General features: G+C 48.7%; 1 protein-coding gene across 1 annotated transcript; it reads left to right on the forward strand.

Moving 5' to 3' along the window:
• The first annotated feature begins 35 nt into the window (after positions 1-35).
• Positions 36-22,431, forward strand: LOC122377356 (synaptotagmin-17-like). Its single transcript, XM_043357289.1, has 8 exons — positions 36-176; positions 1,710-1,849; positions 8,793-9,485; positions 12,040-12,160; positions 16,418-16,523; positions 18,324-18,445; positions 19,818-19,915; positions 21,044-22,431. The coding sequence occupies exons 1-8, from the start codon at positions 125-127 to the stop codon at positions 21,071-21,073; spliced, it is 1,362 nt and encodes a 453-aa protein (XP_043213224.1). The 5' UTR covers positions 36-124; the 3' UTR covers positions 21,074-22,431.
• Positions 22,432-22,536: the final 105 nt, after the last annotated feature.

Raw genomic sequence — 22,536 nt, forward strand, 5'->3', positions numbered from 1 at the left:
CGGCCGGCGCTGATGACGTCCCGCGGCACCTGGAGGACGTCATTTGGCCGCCGCTGGTGACGTCACGCGGTCTGATTCTGGTGACGTCACGGCCAGCTGCTGACAGCCGTTCGTCGGTAGCAGTATGTTCTCCAATCCGGCTTTCTATGCTGACGAGGAGTCAGACGAGATTGAGGGTGAGTCCAATACCCGGGGAGACCGGCGAAGACAATTTACGAGTTTTGTTGATTGCCTCCAACTCCTTGGGGGATGAAAAGAAAGCGCAGTAACCAACATTCTCCGGCATATAACAGGAACACAAATGTTAACCACCCCCATAGTTGACAGCAATGTATGAAGACAGGAAGGAGATACGATGCAGCAATTTACTTAAAACAAAAGCATATTTTGACCCAATTTGGGCACCACAATCAAAGAACTTTTCTTTTGCCTTATGTGCGATATCTGAACAGCTAGATTCCAAACCTTCGGCCTGTTACTTGTAACACCGATGTTTTTGTGTCAGTGTCACAAGCCGGCACGTTTTGACGCAAAATGAAAACAAACAAATCATAAGCGAGTGATCGGGTGAACTTAAGCTTTGAACCTTATATTTTCATTTGTGGACTACTTGACATCATAGCCAAGATTAATTCTGGTCTGGTGACTTACAAAACCTCACACATACAGATCCTTCAAGTTTAAGATCAACATCATTAGCGACTTCTCTCTGCGTCGCTCCCCGTCTCAAGAGCACCTGAACCTTGGACTCAGTCAATGTTGAAAGCGGAGGTTTGTGGCGCCAATTACGGATCAAACGCTGCGGCTACCGATAATCCCAAAGCTTTGGTATTCGTATGTTTACACGGAGAGGAACCATTTGAACAGGAGCTTAGTGGTCAAGGCCAACATTGAAGTTGAACATTGTATGGCTTGCCCAATGCCCACAAAATACACCAATGTTATGTTTGAGGGCTGTAAGTTTTATAAGTTCCACTTGATGTGTCCACGTCTTCACTTAACATAGCAAATTTATCATATGAATCATCCAAATTTTCAATTACCGCACTCACAAAACCTGTCAACAAACCGCACAACACTGCATACTGTTCATACTTAAGAGCAAAAGGTACCTATATTTTACCTAGCTAGTACAACTTCATAACTAAGGGTGAACAAATGGAGGCTCAAGTAACAGTTCAAGGAAAGTTTGGAAGGTTGGAAGTGATCTGGGTATTGCGATAATTATCCAAAAGTTATATACATACTCAAATGTAAATGGGAATATTGCATACGCATTTGCATGATTGTAAGCACCCATTTTATACCAAACTTATGCATAAGCCTTACCAATTGGTAAGACTTTATCCAGCCTGTGCACTTTATCTTTATTTTATTTTTCAGCTCGCAGTGCCGTCTTCTGCGGAGCGAGCTAGAGCCCATGTGCAGTTATACCGCGCATATCCCGCTGGGACGCAGGCAGTTTGCAGCTCCGGGAGGTCCACGTTCATAATGCCAAGTCGACTAAAGTTATGTCCGCGGTAGTGCATAACATGACATTCATGCCAAGACATTCATTATTTCTGGGAAGAAATTAAGTGGAACGGCCCTTACACTGACATTTGTTGTCCTAGCCAGAGAAACTACGACTGTCAAATCTGTTCGGAGACTTGGATGGCCTACCCCTCGTTCAGCTGACCTGATCTGACTGACCTGACCTTGCCCGGCAGGTGAGCGGCCTTCGGCTGCCTACAGGCTCTTCCACTGGATCTGCTGTTGCGGCTGCATCACCTACTGCGTCACGTCCCTGCAGAGCTGGCAGCAGCGCACTGCCAGAGACCGCAAGAAGCGCAGCATCCGCGTGATACGGGTACGTCGAACGAATGCCTGACGTGTAGACGGGTAGGCCGTGGCGGACGAACAGATGGACGGGCGGGCGGGCGGACGGGCGGACAGACGGACGGTCGGACGGGCGGGCGGACAGACGGACGGGCGGACGGACGGATGGACGGACGGGCGGACGGACGAGCACGAACGAACGGATAGAGGAACGGAAAGATGGAAGGATACGCGGAGGGATGAATGAAAGGAAAGGACGGAAGGACAGAGGGATGGGGCAGTAGGCACACCAGCGGATAGGCAGTGGGACGACGGATGAACGAGCAAACGACCAAGAGATCACGTGAATGGAGATAGACGGATAGACAATATGATAGATGGACGAAGAGATGGATGGATAGACGTAGACGGACGAAAGGCGGACGAGCATATACGCAATGGCGTGCGTACTTTCACGCACACAGCATTTGCCTGGCGTCTGATGTATGGATCATCAAGACGACCGACGACTGGACATTACTTTTGCGTATACGGTAGCTGACACATGGCTAAGTATTCATAAACACCGTCCTGTGTACTGTTATGACTGACGCCGTATCGTTGCGCAGCTCGGTGGTTCGTCTCTGGGCGGCCATGTCTGCCTGGCTGGTGGTCCTCGGAGGCTAGTTTCCGCGTGCGATCAGTTTATCGATTTATCGGCGACTGTGTGGTGTGTGTGCCGTCGTACGATCAGGTGCGCCGGACGCAGTCGGGACGTAGTGCCAGGGTATCGTAGTGCACTGTGTTCACTAGTAGAGGCCATAGATAACGTCACGATGATGCAACAACGGCAGGCACCCACAGATGATGTCATAATTGCCAGAAGGGGTCTACCGCAACGTCACATCGGCAAAGCGGGTGAAACGTAATACCTGTTTGTGGTAGGGTGACCGCAACGGTAAGTACGTTATGACTTATTAGATTGGGTCGTCGTTCGAGTTATCGACATATTAGCGCAGACATTGTTTCGTGTTAGTTCAGTCCACCGGAAATTGCCCAGCGAGATTGGGTGAGACATAAACCACGACCGTTTTCCAAGTCTATAGCGCGTTTTTAACCCTCGCCGGCCGAGGGGGGCGGGGCGGGTGCCGCCCCCCCATAGGGTTTTTTTTCGCGATAGCTCCGAACACGCTGGCGCTAGAGAGCTGAAAGTTTGCATACCTGACCTTTGGTTCAAGCCAGATCTTTTGACACCAACCGCATTTTTGGGTCAGGTCAGGTCACTGACCTATGACGTCATAAGTGAACCTCTGCACGGTCTTCAGATGTCGCAACTTCGCAACGCCCTCACTGCCAGAAGAGATGTCACAGGGAAATGAAACTTGCAGGATCTAGTATCCATTATGAGTCATTATGATCCATTATGAGTCACAACTTGTGTATCTCGGATTTTTCCTAAAGGTCATATGAGGTCAGGTCATTTTCGTGACCTAACCATCATAAGTCAATGGGGAAAAATGAAAACTGCTATTCTTGCGCCGGGAACGATCTCCAACTATCTCAAGCACACAGAGTCGTGATTTGATGCACTCCTTGCAAGGTTTGATGCGTCACATTTGCAATGTTGACCTTGTGTGACGATGTCATCAAGGTCGTATTCGTTTTTCGTCAATAACTCTTGATCAAATTGAGCTAGCGAGTCGCGAAGGCCACCAATGGACTCAGGAAGACCTGCCGAATCGAATGATATGCGACATGACCTCTTTCAACCAGCTTCGTGACCTGGGGTGCTGACCTGACCTTGACCTGAGGTCAAAACCCTAAGTTGACCTGACCCGAACAAAAAGTATATCATTCGGCGCGCCTGAGCAAGGCGAACACGATGCTGCCAAAATCGCGGCTCTGCGGCCATTTTTTGCGAAGTTATTCACCAAAAACTGAACCATACCTTGGGGCACTTGACCTGACCTCAGAGGTCACCGGTTGACCTATAGGACCTTAAAATCGGGTACCGATCTCTGCGTCTCGTAACGGCGCACACGCTCGTTTTTTTTCCGCGACGCGCTAGCTCCACCAGGGGCGAAACGGCGAGGGGGGCTCGTACCCCCCTCCCCCCTCGGCCGGCGCGTATGTAGAAAACCAATAGGTCCGGCGAGGGTTAAAGCAAGTCAATAGGAAAGTTTAAAACAATAAGATATTACAATAGCAATTTCAAGCAATACCGTAAGAACAAGCAGTAAGAAACCTGATAATCATGACAGCCTTATGAAATAGATGCGTAAAATATGCAGCACAAAATCTCCCATTCCGATCCATTTAACGAATATTTCATAGAGCGTGCATATACATGGAAAACTGCGGAGATTTCGTAAAAGCCATGAAGGTCAAAGGTTGTGTGTCGCGGACTGTAAGAGCCCTGGATGTTACACGGATCACCGCTGCTCTCGTTTGTAGCAGCATGGTTCGGGATCACGGAGAACTAACGTGGGTCGGACGAATGAAATCCGATGCGCAGAGGAAAAGAAGCGAGAGAGGCCGATATGGAAAAAGATGGGAGAGAGGATGAGGGAGGGTGGAAGGTAGGAAGGGATAGAGGGAGAGAGGGAAGGGATGATGGGAGGAAGATAGGAAGGGAAAGAGCGAGAGAGGGAAGGAGGAAGGGAGAGAGAGAGAGAGAGAGAGAGAGAGAGAGAGAGAGAGAGAGAGAGAGAGAGAGAGAGAGAGAGAGAGAGAGAGAGAGAGAGAGAGAGAGAGAGAGAGAGAGAGAGAGAGAGGACTAAGAAAGGAGGAAAAGAGGCTGGCTAAGCTCTATCCACCCTCTCTTCATTTCAAGGCTGGGGATTGCCAGCTAAGGCTTGTCTGGCCTGGGTCGCAAATGGTTCTCCAGCTGCCCTGTGTGCCTCACGTGAATGTCAATGAGGCCTACCACCCTCCGACTCCTTGGCTTAATCTAAGCAAGTGACTTGAATGAGATTTGGCAACACCGCCTGGATTAAGTGCCCACGTAAACAGCACAGTAGACAGAGGTTTTGCGCCCATACGCAGCTACCTGAGCCACCCAGCATTGACCAGCCAGAACCTTGCCGAATTACATGGTATGTAACTACACATAACGACGGTATCATCGATACATTTTCAAGTGGCATGAGTACCAAATGACCAACTATACAGCATAGGTCATTCGGTAGGATTGGGGCCGGGATGAGCCCCAGCCGACCAGCCTGGCTATTTTGAAGTCGGCATGATCACTGCCACCTGATGGTGGAAGCCAATCTGCCCTGCTGTCCGCAACGAGACATTTTGGTCCGGACTTTGGAGATTGAATGAGATGAGTTTTGCGTGGAACGCTCAGTAAAGTCCAGAGCGAAAACTGGATAACTTCGGTACAAATACTTTTATCTACTTGCTGGTCAATATCCTGGCATGTTAGCCCAGTTAACCCGCGCACCGACGGGGGGGCGGATATCCGCCCCCCCCCCTGAGGTTTTTCGCGAATAGCGGGAAAACCGCGGCGCGTAGCGCAGCGAAATTTGGTATGACTATTCCCTCATCAATTTTACACATGGTGTGCAAGTTTGAACCTCCTACCTTTCAAGGTCAGGTCACCAGGTCACTTTGAATGACCCAACCTCAAGTCACTTTTTTGCAACTTTGTCACCGTGCCAGAGCTACAGTAGATGTCGGAGGCCTTTGAAAGTCGCAGGATGTTATTAGGTCATTAGTAGCTACAATTTGTATATCTCGGAATTTTGATATCGGTGACCTAAGGTCAGGTCAATTTCGCGACCTCCCCATTATAAGTCAATGGGGGAAAAATCAACTCCCTGTTTTTACCGTTAAAACGGGTCGGAATGGCCCCATATACCATACATGACTTCATATACGATCAACCTTCACTACCTTGAGGTCTGTTTTGCTGTTGGGCAGCTGTGAGGTCATGTGACGTCATCAAGGGTCACCAAAGGTTTTTGGCCAATAACTCCGTACAGGAACAAGATACAGACGCGTGGATGGTCTCATTGTGTTCAGCTCGTCAAGACGCATCGAATGATATACATGATGACCTCGAGGTCACGTGACCTGGGTCAACCTTTGACCTTGACCTTTCGAGGTCAACATATATATCATTCGATGCGGATTGACGAGAGGATCACGATGATGCCCTTTGTTTGTTCCTATCTTGACTAATTCGAAAGTTATTCGAGAAAAACTCTCTCCATATTTAGCGCCGCCATTTTGACTTTTTCGACCCCTGTGACGTCATCTTTGACCTGACCTGAAAATGACCTTAGTAAAAATTGTAGATCTTGACCGTGCGTATCCGATGCCGTTTACCGCTTGTCGCTATCTTGCTTCGTTCTCGAGATCTCAGGGGGGGGCGGTCATCCGCCCCCCCCCCCCCCGTCGGTACTAAGTTGGCGCAGACCCCCGTCGGTGCGCGGGTTAAATGAATGCCATTGGCAATGTCTTTGATGCCAGAAAACTGCGTATCATTTTGTTAAGAACCAAGTGTCTTGGAACATTACAATCGAGCTCGCCTCGATTTTGTTGAAATGAGCATATTCATAGAGATATCCCATATCGCTAAAACACAGACAAGGACTGCGCAACGTGCAATGTGCAATACTGCCAATTTTCAGTCCAGCATCAGGCAGGACGTGAGGTGGCAATCGATACTCCCAACGGAGACGCGATTCGGCGGCAGCCGAGCTTTGCAACTTGGACAGGCCGGCGTCTTTCATAGAACTAACCGTGACAAACCTCAACGTCTCTTGCCAATTTAATTTCAGGTACATCCAGAATAGGTTGTTACAGCTTACAAGAATTGAGCTTCCGCTCTCGTGGAAAGTTTGTCTAAATCCTCTTACCAAGAGGAACGGTTGTCCTAGGGCTTCATTGGGTATGGTCAAAAATATTAGTTAAGGACATGAAAATCAGGTCTCTGAATGCACCAGTTCCAAATTTGTAATATGCTTCAGTGCTATAATATTTTGTACCTAATATGCTTCGATGTTTCAGTGTTTGAAAGCGTGTACCTGCGTGCTCCATGCGCTGAGATCTTCCTATAGCTAAATGGTCCCAGGGGAGGTCTTACAACGCATTAGCCGTTTTCGCGACGGGCTATCCGGCGAATGCACCTGATTTGACCAAATCTGCACCTAATTTCTTTTACAGCAAATATCTTCATTTTATGAATTCATTTCAGTGTTTTAATCGACGATGCTCTCTGATAATATGACAAAGCAGCAGAGCTGGGCGCGTTCCTCGATTTTCGGTAGTGCGTTAGCGTTCCTGCGTTCCTCCGGCCGCGGTTAGTGCGTTCCTGGAATAGCGTTCCTCAATTTTTTTTCGCTCGGTGCGTTAGCGTTCCTGCGTTCCTGCGTTCCTCCCTCAAAAATACCGCCGAACCACGCGGCGCGGGCCCAACCAAACACGGGGCGAATCGATCACAGAATACCCAGAATGGCGACGTGGGGCCGAAAAGCAGCTCGTCATCTCTTTTCCGAATCGAATATCTGAAATACGTTTTACCAATATCATCCGTAGGGTTTTCAACAAAAATACGACCTGCTTAAAAACAATAGTTAAGTTAAAAGATGTATCTTAGTAAAAGTTATCATATTTACTTTACACATTTAATGCCTGAAACTGAATCGAATAGTAAACATCACCTCTAAAAATCTTTACACATTTAATGCCTGAAACCGAATCGAATAGTAAACATCAGCACTAAATCTAAGCAAGCCTTCCTCGATTCGACCGACAAGTGGCGCCTCTACCGGCAAACACACGTACTCGAGATTCAAACATTTGACACATAGGTCATTGGCAGCAATATAATTTTTCGGGTGGTTCCGCAAGAACGCAGGAACGCTTCAAAATTTCGGGTGGTGCGTTCCTCTTACTTGCGTTCCTTTGAAAAACTTTGCGTTCCTGCGTTCTTGCGTTCCTAAAAAGGGCGGTGCGTACGTACGGAAGAACGCAGGAACGCACTAAAGGAACGCACTTGCCCAGCTCTGCAAAGCAGGCATATAAGCAATTAGTGCAACCCTAGCTGATAGCTGCTAAGAGGCACACTAAACCTGATTTGACCAAATCTGCACCTAATCTGTACCAGACGTGCACCAAATGTGTACCAGAATCCAGATGGCCGTCGTGAAAACGGCTATTATTTACTTTGTACTTAGGTCCTTATGATCTACGTGTATATCAATTATAATTTTCAAGCCACGCTACCTCGCTGTCCACTGTCCAGCTAAATCAGGAGTCATTTTCTGCATGACTTGGCCCGCGTAGATCCCGTAACCCCTATCCTGATATACGGCAGGTCGCTCCATGCTATATGCGGCTCATTTACCTGACCCGTTCCCGGATCTGGTTGCCGGACATTGGTCTCCGCCACCGGTGGTGTGAAGTGATTAAATCGGCCAGCACGGTCCGGCCGTGTCGGCGCCGACCGGCCGGGGCCGACCGACGGCCACCAAGCCACCATTACGGGCCGTTGGCGAGGCGCGTGAGACACTGATGGCTGGCGTTCATTTCAGGCCGGACAGCCACAATGGCGCCACTATATGGCGGCGCGCCGTGCGCCATCACTCAACCATGCACGATCGTACAGAAATAGCAGTGAACGCTGCGAGCGACATTCAGGGAATCAGAATCGATTTATTTTGCAGTCGGGACAAAATGAAAAAGCAGTTAAATTAGTGTTAGTAATAATTGGTGAAAGCAAAACACCAGTTTGATGTTGAAAAGATTGGAGTTGTTGACACCTACCTTTGCAAAAACAGTTAGGGAATGTCAATAGTCCTATAGATGGTTAATTTAGCATCATTCATGATGCTTTTATATTTTTGATTTTAACAAGAGATCATTCTCGATTAAAAACGCACTTCAGAAGCCGTTGGCGAGTCGAAGCCTCATATCGATAACTCGCTGTGTGCACCGTCCACTAACATCTGTGCCGCTGACAGTGCCGTCCTCTGTCTCGGCAGGATGACCCAGAGGACTCGGCGGCCGAGGAGCGCTCTCTGCTCGGCCGCACGCCCTCCCTCACCTCCTCTGGCTGCAGTTCGTCCTCGTCCCGGGACCTGAAGGCCGACCTGTACACGCAGATCGAGCGGCGCCGCTCGGCGGGCCCGGTGCGGCCGCTCTCCTGCGGCGGCCAGGTGCCGTTCTGGCCGGGCGCGCCGCCCACGCCGCCGGCGGTCGGCACTCCGCGCACCCACGGCCTGCAGCCGCAGCTGTATGAGGTGACCGAGGAGGCCGCCAGCGCCGGCCCTCAGCCCCCCGACCTCGGCCAGCTGCAGTTCAGCCTGGCCTACCGGCCGCAGCAGGGAGCGCTGCTGGTGCGCGTGCTGGAGGCTCGAGACCTGGTGGCACCGGCTCTGCGCGACAGCGCCGACCTGGCGCACTCCAACCCGTACGTGCGCGTGTGGCTGGCGCCCGGGCCGCGCCGCTGCCGCCAGACCAGGGTCCGCCGGCGCACGCAGAACCCGCGCTTCGACGAGACGTTCAGCTTCGATGTCAGCGTGGCGGAGCTAGAGCGGGTGCGGCTGCACCTGCTGGTGAAGGACTTTGACAAGTTCTCGCGTCAGTGTGTGATCGGTGAGGTGACGCTGCCGCTCGCGCAGCTGCATGGGATCTGCGGACAGCTGCTCTGGAGGCCTCTGGCGCCATGTGTGCAGGTGAGCACATACAATTACCCCTGGTAAAGTAAAGAGGTATACGGTCACCTCCTGTGGAGGCCAATGAAGCCCTGTGTTCAGGCTTGCGGTGGGTTTTATGACACTGGGTATGTAACATGGGCATAATGACATCATGGTACGAATGAGCTTATTCAATATGCGAAGACCTTTCATTCATTTTCTCTCCGCGCAGTTCAAATTGAGCTTATGACATCATCGGCAGCGCGGTCAGCGGACAGGCACCGCGCCGATCCCCTACGGGACCCACGGCTATCTTCAGTCAGCCGGTAATCCAAGCCACTATTCTCTAACCGATTTCACTGACGATAACCGAGCGCCCTTGGAGAGAAATGGCCAGGGAGGAGCTCTCGTGCAGTAAGTCCCGGAGATAGGTGGTCCCTCTGAGCGTAGACCAAAACAGACCCATTGCTCATGTGTCCGTCCCGGGCTGCAACTGAGCGCTGGCTGGCGAATGAGTGCGAATTGCCTCGGAAGCGTGGGTCTAAGGAGGCGAGACAATGAGGCAAGACGATAAGATAGGCAACATCAGTTATCCCTGCAGTGTTTGCTGGTTGAATCATTTATAACGTTGATATTCCTTCACATACTTTATATCACGCACTGGCTCAGTTGTGGATTTACCGGCATCGGTTTAGTGATTTGCAGGAAGGCAATAAAAGAGGTTGAAGTTGCTTCACAGCTGAGCCATATAAACTGCGTGGGTGATCAAGATCATCGTTTAAGAAAAACGTGGCAACTATGTATGCAAAAAAAATTGTAACGATAATAATGATAATGGTGCAGATGGAATCACAATTAATATCGTTTTCGCAGTAATTTCGTGAGGACGTTTCTATTCGGTCTAATTGCACCAATATCCATCGCTTGCAACTCCCACCTTATATTCACACGTGAGCTGCAGAGTAGCAATGAACTCTAATCAATGAAAAGTAAATGAGTTAAATTTACGACCGATTTTGAACACACATTTTGTTAGGTAGGTACCTACCTAAAATGTTACTAACTATATACCTAGGCATTATCTACTTCAAGATCTCTATCCCCTACTAAAAGTATGTAAATTTGGAGGAAGTTATACTGTGAGGCCACCAGTGCCACTCCCCAGCTACAGCGCCCGTTCCGGTTCGCTGTCGAGCTGCTTTTAGTACACCGCAGAGTTCCAAAAATACCAACATGCCACCACCCCTCAGCGAACATTGACATCGTTTGAGCTCAAAAGTGCAGCTGTTCGCTGCTCCATAAGGTCAATTTAGGCGCTATATTTAGGCCGGGATGCGAGAAACGGTTACCCGATCCAGTCCACCTGTATCCTGTTCTGTGTGCACCATGTGTAGCGCACGTTTGAGGGCAGAGGTGAGCTTTGCTTTTAATGAGTTTTCGTATTGCACTAACTTTATCAATAATTTTCCAAAGTTCGATGGCTCACTTTTCACTAATTGTGAGAATACAAAGTATGCGTAAATCAATCGCGAATATGGGTATTCCGAGGCTGTTTTGAAAGCTAACAGGACAATGTTGCTGCATATGCATAATCCTTGTGCATAATATCGATTTCCACCTTCAAATATGCAGATGGTATTATGTCTCCGAAGCTGAAGTCAGTTATCGGTCACCCGAGTAAAAACAAACAGCTAGGTTATCGATCGGTGTGTTTGATCAAAACTATCGTAAGATTAGCATAAGCCTGATGAAATGTATTTAGAAACGGAGGATTATTAAGAAGATGATATCATTCTCCTGTTCTATCGGCAACCATGTACAGGTCTCGCGGGTTTTAGCGGTAGGTTTTGCACCTAGAAAATTTAGTGTACTTCAGGCTATATCTTCGTCGTCTTAAGCTTTTAAGTGTTGAAGATGCAATCGACTTGTTGGGTAACAAGCCAGCCATGATCGTGTAAAATGGCTTCATCGTAGATCGATTAGTTTCTGAGATATAACCGGAAATGTAAAAGTGCAAAACCTACCGCTTAATCTCGCGAGACCTGTACTTACATGGAGACGAAAGTTGGTTAGTCACGCTACCTTATCAGATTCGCTCGATCATTTGCAAGCATACTGTGACCTGGCGCGATAGAATTTACAGTTGTCAGGTTTACGCCCGGTATACTCACATGCCTTTATTCACTTTTTTAGGTTTTCTCGATACGGGCTGGCGTGATCCGTCCAACAAGATACCTGAAGGAACGTCTAATCCGTGTTACTAGCAAGCCTCCCAACCCGTCCTAAGCCTTCCGACCCTTCCAACCACACCAGTCTCTTTTGAGATGCTCTGTATTAACCTGACCTGTCCAGCAACACCTGTTTTTATGGTTAATCTGACCTGCTCTGGCCTGTTCACCGACTAGTGTCCAACCACGTCTGTCGTCCTGAGATAACCAGACTTGTTGGACCACACCTGTCTTTCCGAGTTCCGAATCTTACCTGCCTTTCTCACTTGACCTGACCTGACCCAGCCTGTCTAATCGCACCTGTCTCTTTCTGACCTGACCTGTCTTTCTAAGCTGACCTGACTAATTTCTGGTGGTATTTTCAGTACGAGGAGGACTGCGGGGACATTCTTCTGACGATGAACTACCTCCCGCGAGCCGGCCGACTCAATGTCGACGTGGTGCGGTGTCGTCACCTACCCGCCGTCGACCTCAACGGAAGAACTGGTGCGTGTAGTATGGTATATGTCCATACATATCACCGTAACATCAGGTGCTTGTCACCAGTCATCGACGCTAGCCTTACCAGCTACGTCACGTAACACCTCGATGATGTGATATATCGTTGACCGGAAGCAACACTCCTTTTCGACACCTATGTAGTCTTAGCACTTCTGAGTGAGCGTCCTCGTGTCAGATTTTGTCAAGTGATCGATAGATGTGTGACGTGATTCAACAGGTCACTAGTCCAGCCCGATAGCCAATGGGAATTTATCACATTATCACTTGGTCCTACCCACTCAAAATTGGTTGGTATGGCATCTCGAGACCAATTCAAGTGTTCAGCTTAGTTCAATCGCCGCAATCGACTTACCATTTGTTGAACGGCGTATAATCTTTAGCTCATAAGGCTTCTGCTTTGTAAGCCTGCATGTCTACGTTGATCCCTTGACGAGGTTGCACAGCTTCAGCACCTGGCGGGATTGCAAAGTACCACCTCGTATGACTGCTTCTGTCGACGAATTTTCTTTAAATTGCTGCATATTTTAGTTACCGGGTAAAGGGAAATTTACACACAAAATCCATACGCGGCCCTTCAACGTTTTGTCACTTCATTTTGCAGAATGCTTAGACCACACGTCACCATTTCGGTACGTCTTGTTTTCAACTATATTTCACATTAGTTGCGGGAAATCATTCGCATGGCGCTAGTGGTCGATTGTCACAAAAGGAAAGAAATCAGACAAGTCTCCATCCCTCCTGTTCTTCGCCAATAAATCGCGCCGTAATAATTCCATTAACGTCAGATTTTCAGCAGCTATCTAGGATTGAATTACGGATCGTCCCGTGCAAGAAAAAAGTAAATTGGTCCACAACTTTTCTAGTAACAAGGGTGTAAAGTCAAGCATCCTGCCGGGTCGGCGGCCGGCGCCGGCCGTTACTAGCCGCCTGACTGGTAGACTGTGCCGGTGGCGGACGGTCCCGTCTCAGTCTTTGCATTGTGCTGCTTACCGCTGCTAATGGCCGATTCGCGTCAAACCCTCTGTGAAGATTCAGAAATGTTCGGGCAATCTTATGGTAAAAGAATTCGAAAATCATCCGGTAACATTTTGGGTTACAAGGGTGTAAACACAACATTGCTACGGAAACGTTTCCCCCGTCGCGTCGGCCGCCCCCGCCCCAGCCGGCGATATCTTACTCTTATATAGCAGGCTTCTAACTGCCATTGTTATGGTTGGATTAACCCTCGCCCGTAAACGGCGATCTGCCACCTTCGCTCATGCAGGGGGGGGGGGGGTTGGTGCGACCCCCCCCTTGGCATTTGAAAACGGAGCGTCGTAGAGCTTAGCGGAAAAGACCAACGGATTGCTCTCGCCGAGATCTCGCGATTGGTGGTATATTTTTTGGTCCTAGGTCAACATTTGACCTACTTTTGACCGGTCAAAGGTCAAATTTTCGGAAAAATAGACTTTTTCAAATTTTCCGCGGCGATTGCGGTAAAACGGTGGGAGATATCGACTTGAAACCTTCACTATCGTGTTCCTTGATCAATTCTCTATCGTTTGGTATGTATTTCGTTTCCCTAGCTCTAAAAATGGCGCGTTGGGAGCGCCGGAAGTCGGCAAGGTCACAGTCGGCGGCAGAAATTCGAAAAATAAAAATTTAAATTTTTGAAATCTGATTGTATTTTTGGATTTGGGATGTCCATTTGCTCCCTATAGAAGCTAATATTGCTGCATATTCCCATTGAGGTGACAAGAATTAGCAAAATAGTGGTTCGGGCGCTTTTCAAAAATAGTACCGGACGCTGTTCCTCTTGTGACGTCATAGCTCCGTGACCTGACCTGACCCGGTCAAGTTTCTTATACCATATGATAGCCAATACTTGCCCCAACATGCATGGGAAGTTTCATCACGATCCATCAACCGATGTCCGTACCACCGGCAGGAAACCTCGGGCGTTGGCACTCAGTTTGTGAAAATCCGGCCGGAGGCTGTTCCCTTTGTGACGTCATAACTCCGTGACCTGACATGACCCGGTCAAATTTTTTTATCAAAAGATGCGCAAGGTTTGCCCCATAAGGTACCCAAAATTTGGCGGCGCTGCGCGCCGCCGTTTTTGCACTATTTCCGAAAAACCTCAGGGGGGGTTGCACCAACCCCCCCCCTACATGGGCGAGGGTTAAAAAGAGATTCTCCACCCAGATGAATACATGTGTACATGTATAACATGTGTACATGCTTTGAGCATACATGTGTATGCTAAAAAATGTATGCACTCTCGTATAGTAAAAGATATAGGACATTCGGTCCGTAACTTTTTGAGTGATGGGCGTTTTAACACAGCATATTCCCTCACATGGCAAGTTTGGCCACGTTTGACCTCATTTGACCTTGAAGACATTAACCTAGGGTCATGAAATTAGCACACAACAGAGTTTCCTACCGATTCCACCCACCTTCCAAATTTTGTCTTTTTGGCTCCCATAGAAGCTGAGATCTTAAGGGGGCGACGTTGCCCCCCCCCCCCACTGGGCGTAGTTCTCGGAACCCTTCCCCTGCGCGTGTTAAGAAGCGAAATAATGGCATTCAATAAGCGGTTGCAACAATGATGTCGTTCAGTTGTTCCTAACTTTGGACACTGGCTGTTCCTGGTAGTCATAAAGCCCTGTTCCCACCTGCGCTTCATGTTACCACCGCGATCCTCAGCGCACTCACCGGCAATCGGGCTATTTGTCTTCGCTATCTGTTCACGGCCTCTGCCGGCGGAACGTCACTGGTTTGCGGGAAACTGAGGTCATTGAGATGACGTCATTGGCTCCCGACAGGTGCGCGTCGGACCTGCAGCGTCGATCGGGAACTTCCCGGATCGTGTTCTTTAATCCCGTATTAGCTTTTGGAACCGTCACGCTGGGGTGCTCCAGATAGCTTTAAAAGTGTCCGATTCAAATGTTTGCCTGCGATAGATTTTTTTTAGAACGTTGAATAACAATGTGCGCTTACAATTAACTTTTGCTTGTCAAGAGCATAAGCGATTCGGGTTCTGTACAGGGTGGGGCAGCGAAATCGGAAAAAACGACAGGCTGATCTGGTCATATGACATATGAAAGGTATTCCCGATTATGTTGCTTCATCCTGCTTGGAAGCTGACGACAAAGAAATTATTGCATGATGACGTTGATATAACTCGTATCGTTAAAATGGTTTGCGTTTGCCTGGCATATCTGATATGGGTATCCCGTACCTGTTTTTTTACTAAGAAAATGATATGGATGATTCAATGACCCCGATCATTTACCACGTCGATAAAGTGGTTACCAGTATCCGGACAGCCGCAGCAAGACTTGGCCTGCCGCCAAGGACGGTGATTTTCTCAGAAGTTGGCCGGCTCCGCGTCGCAAATCACGGGCACCTTTGTGGCACCGCTATCGCACTATGGGTCGTAAAGCACCATCTCTGAGACCGAGGGCTGGGGAGGGTGTCTATCGGCATGGCCCGGGGTCGCCAGGGTCATGACATCAGGTCATCACCTCCGGCGCAGGCTGATATGGCAGGGGATGTGGTCTGAAGAAAAGAGGGATGTGTTGGACTTGCTCGCTATTCAGACTAATGTTTATACAAATTTGAACACGCCCGTTCTTCACTAGCGGGAGGGTGATGGCGTCTGCTCTAGCGCTTGCAACTTGCAAAGGTGGAGACCTTAATTTTTGGGGTGCAACCAAGCACTCCACTCAGTATTTTTTAAGAGGAAGAGAGACGATCGAAACCAATTGCAAGGACAGATTTTCAGGTCGAAATGTGATTGAAAGGACAAACATTTGAAACCATACACCTCTGTATACATGTATACGAGTACACACACAGAAAAATATTAACACCGTTAGCGGTGTAATTGCACAGTACATATCTGAGCATTTGAGGAAAGTTAATTTAGTCCCTTCCCCGCTTAAATTACTCGCGCTTCTAAATGAACACCAGGAAGAAGGTAATAGAACACTGTTAGGAGGGTTGGGTGTTTTGCTACATGTAGTAAAACACCCAACCCTCCTAACAGTGTTCTATTACCTTCTTCCTGGTGTCCATTTAGAAGCGCGAGTAATTTAAGCGGGGAAGGGACTAAATTAACTTTCCTCAAGTGCTCAGATATGTACTGTGCAATTACACCGCTAACGGTGTCAATATTTTTCTGTGTGCAGAGGTCTATTTTGAAATGGATCATACCGTTTCACGAGTGCGTGCTAATCGAGCAGTCTGATGTTTCAGATCCCTGTGTGCGAGTTTCGCTTGTTCTCGGAGAGAAGCACATCAAAACAAAACGGACAACCTGCCACAAGATGACCACCGATCCGGTGTTTAACGAGCGCATTAGGTGAGTGAAGGTTGAGTGTCTCGAACGCACCCCCCCCCCCCCCCCACCCACCCTACCGCTAGAAGGCTGGTGGCTATCCAACCGTGTAAAACAGTGGCCTTAGCTGTGATTTATATTCAAGAAACTGAATAGTGGCAGTTGTCAGAGTCGCGATTTTGCGCTGTCGTTATTAATGCGGATAATAGGTCTGTGATACATAGTACACACATATGCTTGTGATATGCTTTCTAGTGAGATTTTATCATCTCAATAAAATGTTTTTACGAGCGAGCGAGCGCAGCGAGCGAAGTGAGTCTTTTTTCAATATAACGGAAAAATATCAGTATGAGCGGCCCGGCCCGGCCCGGCCCGGCCTGTAACGCTTTTGAGAGGCTTATATCTCAGCAACCGCTGGACCGATTGGCCTGCGGTCTTTTTTGCTGGGTAGCCCCATCCCTTCTACCCCGTAATTGACTACTTTTGATACATCTCAGTGACCGTCGTGGCACGTGCCACGTGAAAAGTCAAGGGTGTTCAAGCTGTTTTGCAAAAGTAGTGATTTTGAGAGGCTCATATCTCAGCAGCCGCTTGGGCGATTGACTTGCGGTAATTTTTGTAGGGTAGCAGCATCCCTTCTACCCAAAATAGGATACTCTCGATGCATGTGGGTCACCCCCAGTGCACGTGCAAAATACAACAATAAGAGGTGCCAAATTTGTTCCCATTTCAGTAACTCGGTAATTACTGGGGCGATTTCGCTGAAACTTGGCATACAGGTAGGCACCCACCAGGAAATGCATTCCCATGTGTTGCGGTTAGGGTGCTACTGCACGTGCGCACGTGCAGGGGGCGTTTCCAGATCTCGAGAACGGCTGGGCCGATTGCGCTCAAATTTGGTACACGGTTGGGGACCAGTTAGTAGGGTGCCGTGCAAAAGTCATTTTGGACCCCGTTTGCACGTGCGCACGTGCAGAATGCCGCTTCCAGCTCTCAAGAACGGCTGGGCCGATTGCGTTCAAATTTGGCACACCGCTAGCGACCAGTTAGAAGGGTGCTTTGCGCAAGCCCGTTGGAAGCGCCCTCTCGCCCTTCCGCACGTGCAGGGCTCACTATCTCGCTCGCTCGTTCTTCGCCCAAAAGGCGTTTTACTGGTTTCATATTTCAGTCGTACATGGTATTTTTATCGTCGTTCGTTCTATTTTTGGCATAGCCCCATCCCGTGTCGCAGTTACCACTATAATTGAATCATTTATCGTTTTCAGTCTTTTGATAATTTTCTCAATTTGTTCTTTTACTATCTGTCTGACGGAAAGCCACAGTCGCTTAATCGACCGCTGCCTTTTGAGCCAAAGGGCAACAGTTAACGAGAGTTTGAGCACGAACGAGGGATAATTTCAACCCTCTCGAGTCTCGTCTTGTCGAGGCGAAATGAGTGTCGAGGGTGTGCTGCTTCAACCGAGCCCAGAAATAGAATAATGATATGCGGTCGGATATTGAGTGTCATGGAACTTAAGCATGCAGGTTCACAATTTTATTTTAACATCGATGGGATGAGCCTAAATTTTCCTGAAATCAATATACTCCGATTTATTTTCTTACACAAAAGCTGGAATTTAAATGACAAGGAAGCTGGAAGGATGACTGAAGAGACCAGAGATCTTCCTCAAACCGAAATAATACATTAGACACTCATGTGATGGAGACACTCCCACAGGCCTCGTGGCCTGACCTTGCCTCTTTTCTGCTCAAACAAGACCCCAGGTCAGCGACTGTGACTGCTGGCTCTATGATCTCGTGCTGATTGGCGTGTGAACCCCTCAGTTTCAGTGTGATGCCTGCCGAGGTGTCGGAAGTCACCCTAGTGCTGTCTGTGTGGGACGTGCGTGCTACTGCGGTCCGACAGGAGCCCATCGCCAGACTGGCGTTCGGTCGACACTCTACCGGTGGGTGACACAATCACTGTATGTCTTGTCTGTCTGTCTGTCTGTCGGTCGGTCGGTCGGTCCGTCCGTTCTGCCGTCCGTGCGTCCGTCTGTCCGTATAATTGACTGACTCACTTTATCACACATCATTCTCAATTTGCCCTGCTTCTCTCTCTTTCTCTCTTTCTCTCACTCTCTCTTCCTGACCTGACCTCATTATAGCAATTGCCCCATCTCTACGAGTATGCATTCATGTTTGCGCACTTCTTTCGTAGTCTTCTACAGCTTCACCCCATGTTTGGACAAGCCCTCATGCTCGTAATTCACATCACTATACAAAGAACGTCATCATGTACCTACTGCTAAGAAAGTGGAGCAATAGTCCTATCATGATAACAGATTGCAGTACCAGTACCTATGCGTAATCGTCTAGTCCTAATCTGCAGCTGTAACCATTGCATAGTTACCTTATAAAAAAAGCTGTAACCAGTAAATGTACATCACGGACTGTACTTTATGGAAACCTAGGAAATAATCAGCTTCAATAATCAGTTGCATTCAACAGTCTGCGGAGGCCATGCCTCCTTGGTAAAGTCACGTTTCATTTCACTGCCATCATGATTCATTTTATCAATATGCTCGTATCAGATCTGCGTGATTGACATGACCAAAGCAATTGACGGACCTGGAACGAATATTATGTATTGATCTACTAATTGACCTTATTGATACGAATGATGTGACTAGCGGGGCTGAGGCGGTTCGGAAGTTTTCTATACGGACCGCACCTTATCAAATAAGACGCACGACTCTGCACGTTCGCGGGCATATGACGTGTCCGATGACGATGCTGATGGATCAATGATTGACGAAACTGACGTATCTGACTGACGAATTGAGGCTGTCGAACCACTGGTACCTGAGTGACGTTACATTTGGTTGTTCCACGTCAATTGATGTGTGGCCTGTGTCACTGGCTTATTTTACTGATGCTATATGACTAACTACTACTATGGCTACTAACTATACGTTACTGACGTATAGTATGTGAGTAGTTTGTCAACTTCATATGCAGCTGAGTCACTGGCGTTGTCCATTGATAAACGTTTTCGACTTACTACCGAGTGCCGACTGACGTCATTAACATTAACGACGCGCCTCAATGACGCTAAAGAACGACGTGACTGACGTTATCGACTAGCATCACTGCCGAATGCCGACATAGCGTCAGTAACGTTTTCTATTGCCATCAATATCGTTTTCGACTAGCCTCACTGTCGAGTGCCTAATGACGTTGCTGGCGTTTTGGACTGACGTCACTGACGTTTTCGACTAGTCTCACTGGCGAGTGCCGACTGACTGACGGCCTCACTGACGTCCCTGTGTCCGGCAGGTCCGGAAGAGGTGGCCCACTGGTCCCACATGATCCGCGCCCATCGCTCCGCAGGAACCCAGTGGCACAGACTGAAAACCTACACATTCTGCCATAAGGTAACACATAGTTCGAACGCTGGTCATCAGACCTGATATTTCCTGAACGTTACCGCAGGCCTAGGGGACTTCAAGGCTAAATAATTTACCAATATGCACAGAAGGACCTAACGATAAGCGTGACATGTTTGTCAAGTTAGCTTTTTTAAGAGAAACAAAACGCAGTACCATGTCATAGAGGCGGATGTTATCCGTGTCACAGTTGTATAATCTCGGTGTGAACAGAAGCCTTGGCGAGAGTGGAGGCCGGAGGCCAGATAAGGCGCTATGAGCTGTCGTGTCTGCGTCGACCCTCGAGCCTATCTGTTTCGTATGTTTGCCGATCTTGGGTAGATTTCCTGTCCTCCGTGCGCCAGTACCGCAGTCCGCATGTATCAAACGCAGTACAAAAACCACGATGGCGTGCTGAGCCGAGATCGGGGATTGCTTCAACTCGCATTTGGTAACAAAGTTTGTGAGGCCTCCATGTTGCCGTGTCTGAACTAGAGGTGGCAAAAGATGAAAATTTTGGGAACCAGACTCGAACCAGACCCGGCTGGACATTTCTGGAACCAGTCGGACCCGGTCTTAGTTGGAATCGGAACCAGTTGGACCCGTTCCCCAAAAGTCAATTAATACAAACTACTTGTAGGTATCATTAGTTGCATCATGTAAAACAGCATATTTCCCACTGGGAATACTCATGAGATACTGTGTGCAAAGAACCATTCACTTCATATTTTGCGGTAATGTGCAGTGTGCAAGATGTATAGTTAATGGTAGGACCCGGTTGGACCCGTCAGAAAAGTTCCAGGAACCGGTCTGGACCCATATGGGTCCAGACTGGTTCTTTGGACCGGGTCCTCGGGTCCACATTTTGCCACCTCTAGTCTGAACTAGGTGTCTCATGGCCGAAGTTCGATGTTAGTTTGTCTATTGGTCTTATAGAGGGCTGACAGTTGACAGTTGACATTTGCGTTTCCCGGAGTTCATCTCTCTAAGCCCGAAGGCTGCCTGCGTCCTTTGCATTTATATTGCAAAGGACAAAGAAAGAAAAAAGGCGACAACTTGCAAAACCGTCAAATGTTAGCAGAAGCCAGAATCGTTGCTTTACTTCTGGTAACGGAACGTCTTTCCTATTCTCCACAGGTATCGCCAGCATCTCGCATAGTTCCATGAATCAGCGCTGGACGAATGTCTCGCATCGTTTCGTGAATTAGTGCTGGCGACTCGCATCAGAACACATGCGTGAGAACAGAGCCGTCCCGCTCCATCCACAGTGCGGCGGTGTCTCAGGTCGGGTCACCACTCGGGTCAGGTCAGGTCAGAGCGTGGCGTAGCGGGCTCTAGCGAACATGCGAAGCAGCATCTAGTGACAGCACCTGCTGTATTTGCCACCTGAGACCCGGTCAGCCGGTATGTGCGGACCGTCCAGTGTCGACACTCGCTAAGGGCGCCGACAGACAACCACACGTGTGACGTTCCCAGACGGGCAGCTCCGGTCGACAGAGGGTGCGTGGACTGTATGTCTGTCAGCAGGCAGGCCGGGTGGCACCAGCTGGGCTCTGCCACTCCGCGCAGGGAACCACGAACTGTCTGCCAGCCCCAGCAGTCGTGGGCTGTATTGGACTGCATGGGGAGAGCCATGACAACTGGCACCAGCCGAACTCCAACGTCGAGGAACAACGACTGTGTGCATGGGATGGGATGGGGCCGGCATAGAAAGAGTTACGAACTGGATGCCACCGGCCGAGCTGTGATGGAACATGGAAGAGTTACGAACTATGTAGGTGCCACTGGGTGAATGTACTGAATCGGACCGCAGTCAACTGACGCGTTTGTCATTGCCTTGACACGTGACTGTCTTGGAAGTCAAGTTCTAGACTCAGTCAGGCACAGCGATCTAACGCATCGACAAGCAGTGTTTATCCCGAACGGCTGACGATAGCTGATGTCAGTCAAAGACAGATGATAAAAGCGTCCACGATCACTCACATGCTCGCGCAAGTGATGATCTGTTACTCGTGATAAGCGCTTAGTTATATGTGCATCGATCACACCTGCGCACTGGAGCCTGGCATGTGGTCAGCGGTATCACAAAATGTGAAACGTTATAATGGAGTGTTCTATGGAGGTGAACTAACTACATTGGGCGTAACACATTTGCGTGCTGCGTCACAAAGATAAATGATGACCATTCCCACCACCCGTGATAGGCAATGTTTATGTAATGCAGCAAAAGTCCCAATTGCAATAGTGGAAGAAGATTAACAGCAGGTTCAGTATCACGCCAAATTTGTGAGGGGGTTTAAATGCTGTAATCGTGTTTGGATATAGTTGTTTGAGGAACTTATCAGTAGTACGATACGGACGATACTTTTGGAATCTATAAGAACTCTGTGCGATGCAATACTCAGACCGTTGAAACAAAGTATCTGGCGTTTATCGTCACACAACAACTCTTTCCGACTGCATCCACTCAAAATGGGATTTTCGCTGCATCTAGTTATCCCTCGCCCTGGCAGGGCATTTTTCATAACACGGCCTGGCAGGGGGGGGGGGGTCGAGGCGACCCCCCTCGCGATTGGCTCCTATGGCACCTAGAAACACCAAATTTTGTAGGTAGGTGGGGTCCCCTAGAG

The sequence above is a fragment of the Amphibalanus amphitrite genome, unplaced genomic scaffold (assembly GCF_019059575.1).
Source record: "Amphibalanus amphitrite isolate SeventyFive unplaced genomic scaffold, NRLGWU_Aamphi_draft 002779F_arrow, whole genome shotgun sequence".
NCBI lineage: Eukaryota > Metazoa > Arthropoda > Thecostraca > Balanomorpha > Balanidae > Amphibalanus > Amphibalanus amphitrite.